Source organism: Anolis carolinensis, chromosome 4, assembly GCF_035594765.1.
Source record: "Anolis carolinensis isolate JA03-04 chromosome 4, rAnoCar3.1.pri, whole genome shotgun sequence".
NCBI classification, from domain to species: Eukaryota; Metazoa; Chordata; class Lepidosauria; order Squamata; family Dactyloidae; genus Anolis; species Anolis carolinensis.
The window spans coordinates 167836653-167842659 of record NC_085844.1 but is presented as its reverse complement, the minus strand read 5'-3'; the positions used below and the strand labels follow the sequence as shown (position 1 = coordinate 167842659).

The 6007-nt window shown below is 39.5% G+C and overlaps 1 protein-coding gene across 1 annotated transcript in view; it reads left to right on the top strand.

Annotated features, from left to right (window-relative positions):
* il23r (interleukin 23 receptor) overlaps window positions 1–5321 on the top strand; it is a 59165-nt gene extending 53844 nt beyond the window's left edge. The window contains exon 16 of the mRNA XM_062978187.1: window positions 3215–5321. Coding sequence (XP_062834257.1) covers window positions 3215–3835 — 621 coding nt within the window. The 3' untranslated portion in view covers window positions 3836–5321. The remainder of the gene's footprint in view (window positions 1–3214) is intronic.
* Window positions 5322–6007: the final 686 nt, after the last annotated feature.

Genomic DNA, 6007 nt, shown 5'->3' with positions numbered 1-6007 from the left:
TAAGGTTTTTAGCCTTCTCTGCCAAAGAGTGGTGATGCCTCACCAAACTCCAACTCCCAGGATGCCATAGCATTGAACCGTGGCGGTTAAAGTGATGCCAAAATGAATTATTTCTACAATATAGATACACACTGAGAAACAATTAAGTAAAGCTCTGGGTCTATTGATTGATCAACTGGAGCATGCAATCATCAATCATAGAATGAATCATAGAGTTGGAAAAGACTTCACAGGCCATCCAGTCCAACCCACTGCCAAGAAATAGGAAAACCGCATTCAAAGCACCCCTGACAGATGGCCATCCAGCTTCTATTTAAAAGCCTCCAAAGAAAGAGCCTCCACCACATCCTGGGACAGAGAGTTCCACTGCCGAACAGCTCTCACAGTGAGGAAGTTTTTCCTAATGTTTAGGTGGGATCTCCTTTCCTGTTTGAAGCCATTGTTCAGCGTCCTAGTCTGCAGGGCAGCAGAAAACAAGCTTGCTCCCTCCTCCTATGACTTCCCCTCACATATTTATACATGGCCATCATGTCTCCTCTCAGCCTTCTCTTCTGCAGGCTAAACATGTCCAGAATGACTCTGTATAATAATGTATGTGTGTGCATGTACTGAAACAGTAACAGGAGACTACACAATATAAAAGGAAGATAAAAAATATAGGCACTATACCATCAAAACAAATACAACCAGCAGCAAAATAGAGAAGTGCTGAGATCAAATCCAAGGCAAGGAGTTGGTGTTGTTTCTGCACTCCATCTCTTTGCATAGTAAGCTTGGTATTTTCCATTTCTTCATTATCTTCCCCTCCTCTTCTCTTTTCACCACATGTAAAACGTAACTTCTGAAACAGAAGACTTCAAATTTACTTACCCTTCCCTTGATGGTAGATGGTACCAATAGGTACCATCTACAATTCTAAATAGAAAGTCCTAATTGACTTATGCAAAGAAAGGGTGCAGAGAGAGGGAAGTGATAGGTTTCCCTATATGCTGCATTATAAGTAATACTCCCACGCTCCAGTCTACAATTTATGAGAGGAAAACCTGATTGAAAGCTGCATGCTAGCCATCAAGCCAACCTCTTGTTTTGCTTCAAGAAAGCCTGTAGGAGCCAAGCTATATGAGGACAAAAAAGCTCGGAGTGCAACCCACATTTTATTTCACAGAAGGTAATCCTTCACGGCATGAATTCTCACTGGTTTCATCTCATCTGTGCATAAATTAAACCTTTCAGTGATTAAAAATACAACTCTGTTAATTGCACATGTAAGAACTTTAAAATATCACACAGCGAGGGAAGAAAAGCGGTGTAGAGGTTTCGTAGGAAGGGGGAAGGACAGAATAGCAGTCTTAACTCTGTGCTGAGGGCAAAAAAAGAGTGCTCCAAGGTCACTGAACAGCCATATAAACCTTCACTCAACATTAGCCATAATGAAATGGTACAGGATTTCACACAGTTTGCATGAAGAAGAGACAAGATTCCAGCTGCAGCATCTCTAGTGAAAAGAGTCAGGAAGCAGATGATAAGAAAGGTCTCTGTCAGAAATTGTCAATACCATCTGCTGGTCAATACTGGCTTAGTCCAGCCTAATAGAGGGTAGCTTTCTGAGTTTTCTTTTATCTGGAGACCACATTTCAAATGAGAAATTGCAACATTACCTCTGGAGTTGTCAAGTATCCCTTATTATTAAAAAAAGTCACTTATTCAAGGGTCAGAAAGCTTGTTCCCTTGTAAGTCTGGCAGGTGCTGCTTATTTTAATGACAGTCCCCTATTTGAGTGTTGCTTTCTTTATTTTTTTATACAGACTGAAATAGATGCCAAATATTCTAGTATTTGGGTGAAATGTAATAATGTAATTTATGGATGCTAATTTCATAGATGAACATATGACTACATTAACTGAAATCAATACTTTGATTGGATATTCAGGTAGAACACAACCTTTTAATAGCCGTTTCCTGATTGTCAACCCTGCCTGCCACAAATTTCAACTGTGTCTTATTGCTACTTTAAGAACCTGGTAACACTAATAAGATCTGGTTTGAAAACCAAGATTTAAATAATCAGTAGTGACTGCTGGTAGCTCCTAGATACTAGACGTTTAATGCCTTGAATGATTGTTTTAATATTTTTGTTTTAATTGTATTTTATTTAAATTATGACTTGTTTAATTAGTTTTTAATGTTGATGCTTGCCTTAACTATTCATTTTATGATGTTATATAATGTGCTGGGCTTGGCCCCATGTGAGCCGCTCTGAGTCCCCGTTGGGGAGATGGAGGCAGCATACAAAAATAAAGGTGGTATTATTATTATTATTATTATTATTATTATTATTATTATTATTATTATTATTATTATTATTATATCAGTTCCAGCTTTTAAAGCAAACTTTACAGAACCCATCCAAGGTCCTGAACCTATTATGGATATAAGATACAGCCCTTTGAACAGTTCTACATTTGATGTTTGGAGTAAAACCTTCAAGCAGATTCACTACTGGTAAACTGGCTGGGATTTCTGGGAATTGTAAGCCAAAAACATCTGGGGATCCCAGATTGAGAACCACTAATCTAACTAATATTAAAGTCAATGCTCACCACAGATGCTAAGTAACTTCTCAGAAATTTATGTATAGATGTGCCTACTTGTCGTGTTACAAGCTGCAGTGTTTAGCCTTTTCAGCCAAAGAATGCTGGAGTCTCCTCAAACTGCAAATCCCAGGATTCCATAATATGGAGCCATGGCAATTGACAGTGGTATCAAACTGCATTAATTCTACATTGTAAATGCATTCTAAGTCCCTTATATTTCCACACCTTATGAAGGGATATACTGTTGTTCTAGACTGGAGACTGAAACCATTCCCCATTTATATATTAGCCAACATACATGTTAGTGTCTGAAATGTCAGTCTTGTTTCTGCATATATTTGACCTGCTGATTTCAAAAATGCACCACTTTTCCCCTACCAGCTCTAGTTTTTGAGATACAAAACATATGGCATCTACCAGTTGCCTTCTGCTCACCCATAGAAAAACATAACCATATCTAAGAAACTAGAGCCGATGTGGCCTATCCAATACAATTTTCTGAATTGATGCCCCCAAATAACCCCAGAAATAGGCCTAAAAATGAGAAACTAAGAAAAGTTTTTTTTGTTTGGGTGTTATAAAACTGTAAGCTTTCCAAAATCCTCCTAATTGTTTTTCAGAAGAAAAATGGTTCGTTAACACACATTTCGGCAGAGCTGTTCTCTGATTACGAGGATGCTGTGATAACTAACGTGGAGGAGATATTAGTACCAAAGGAATATAAGACACAGGATGACAGAAAAGAAAGCAAGGAAGCAGTTCCTCAGAAGGCTGATGTTCCTGAAGAGACCTTATTTGTTAGCAATTCAGATGTGATAGAAGCAAATGGGTACAAGCCTCAGGTTTCCAGCAAGGAACTATCTGGAAATATACTCACCAGTACTAATGAAATACATTCTCAAACCCCAGGTGCAAATTTGGACTCTCCGTCTTTTCCCATGAATAGTCCTGTAAAAGATTACGTAAATCCTATGGCCACCATATGGCCTGATGAAAATACACTTTTATTTCAGAAAATCAGCCTTGTTTTGAACAGTGGTAGAAGTGGGCAAAGCAATGTGTTCAGCCCAGTAGAGGAAGAACCAAATACACCAACAGCAATGCAGTGGACTTGCCTGCTTTCAGATGACAATATTCAAGAACAGACTTTCATACCCGACGAACTGCTCACTTGCTTAAAAACAGTGGATAATGATTCTACAGCTGTAATGTCTTATTTTCCTCAAAGTATGGCAAAGTGATTGTGTGAGCTGTAAGAAAGAAGGATAGGAGCATCTTGAAACAGTGGCATAAAGCACCAGTTATCAGTTCCAAGCAGAATACCTCCGATCTGGGTTTCTTGTCTTTGGTGAAATCAAAAAGATGGCACCAGCAGCAATGACACTTAAAAGGTTCTCAAGCCAATTTATTCTGATGTTATGAGAAATTTATATTTTGAATTGGAAGGCTAGGGGAAGCCTGAAAGTCATCTGGAAAATTTCTGTTTAAAGACAAAGAATTGAATCTTCAAAAACAAAACGGAGAGGAGGGAACCAAAAAGCTGGTCAAAATGGATTAAGAGAGTTGGATTTTATCAGCTACTGGAGAGGATGGAGTTAAGGCTGCAATATACCTGAGACAGGGGTCTGCTATGGTGGGATTATTGCAGCATCTTTTTCTCCCTCCCCAGCAGCAGCAGCATCTGTCTATTTCTTTTTGGAAAGTTTCCTAAGCTTCTCCTCCAGAGAGGGCCCTGCTGGAAACTTGCTTTCCCAGCAGCACTTGCATGGGACAGGCATTGAAAAGTCTGAGTTCCTCTTGGAGCATGATGGGGGTTGAAGTTTCTTCTCTCTCTCTCTCTCTCTCTCTCTCTCTCTCTCTCTCTCTCTCTCTCTCTCTCTGTTTCTCAGCCAATAAAACGCCAAGTTGTGTCCATGCTCTGATTGGCTGAGAATGGACACAACCAGCGACTACAATTCTCAGAACCCTGTCTTGCGATTTGTCTTATTTTTAAAAATGTTATGATAAAAACCTTAAATGATTTTTTAAAAATCAGTAGATTGGCAAATTGTTTTTTAAACTTGGCAGGCCTGCAGTTGTAAATGGGATCTAAAACTGAAGTAGGTTTCATGCAGATAGGCCTTAAAATGACTAAAAGTTTCCCATTGTAGCCAATGTGCAGAATTTTTGCCGAACGAAAATGGCAACACCCCTCCCAATTTGAGTAACTTCCCGATAAACTGAAAATGGACGCCAAAATGGCATGCCTTTTGGCTGAATTTGCAGTAGAAAAATTCTTCAGAACTTGAACTGGGACAGCAAACTCCATCCACCATCATCTTGTTGCTTCCCAACATCTCTCATCTGAGGCCACCATCTTACTGCACCTAATTTGATACCATCTTACCACAAATCCTGTATAAACTGAGACTTTACCATTTCTAATTCAGAAAATTGGCGTGTTGCAGAAAACAAGTAGTACTCCATAGCCCATGTAAATGAACCAGTCATGATTTTTCATACCTTTTCCATTCCATTAGTCAGAATGTAGACCGAAGTCAAGAAATTAGAACACTGGGATTTGGAAACGTAGATATGAAGGAAATAGAAAGGATTTTGAAGTGTAAAGATATCTTATTGAATTCTAAAGTTAGGATTGTCCATATACTGTATATCTTATTTCTGTGTATGGCTGGGAAAGTTGGACAGTGATGGAAGCTGCTAAGAATAAAATGGACAGTGATGGAAGCTGCTAAGAATAAAATCAACTCATTTGTGCTGATAGGGAATACTTCTATGGATACTGTAGATTGATAAAATAATCCTAGAGCAAATCAAGCCTAAACTTTCTCTAGAAGCCAAGATGCCTAAACTGAGATTTTGACCCTTGGCCAAATCATGGGATGACATAATTCAACAGAAAAGACATTTATTCTTTGTGAGGTAGAAGGAAAAGGAGGAGACTGCAATACAGATGGATAGTTGAAATTGAAGACACCATGGCCCTGAACCTAAAATACCTGAGTGGGGCTGTTGATGATAGGGTGACATGGAGGACTCTTTTTTATGGGATCATCATAAGTCAAAGTTAACTTGAACAACATATTTGATCTAAAGATGCAAATATGTTTGACTCTCTGTCTAGTGGATTAATGGAGAAGCTACTACCTATGGTGATGATCAGACAGACAGATCTAATACCCCATTAGCCAGCAATCTATCTTTAGTAGTATCATTCGTCCAGGCAGGCCCGGTTCTTCATTGGAGCCCCTGAAGCCGCAGCTTCAGGCGCAGCCCTTCCTGGGCGCACTTGAAGCGGTGGCGGCGGCTGCGGCGGGCGGCGGCGGCAACCATTGGGTCGCTCTCCGCGGAACAAGGAAGTATTTTGTAATCTTGCAAGATTTCTGTGAGATGTCACGGAAATCTAGTGAGAA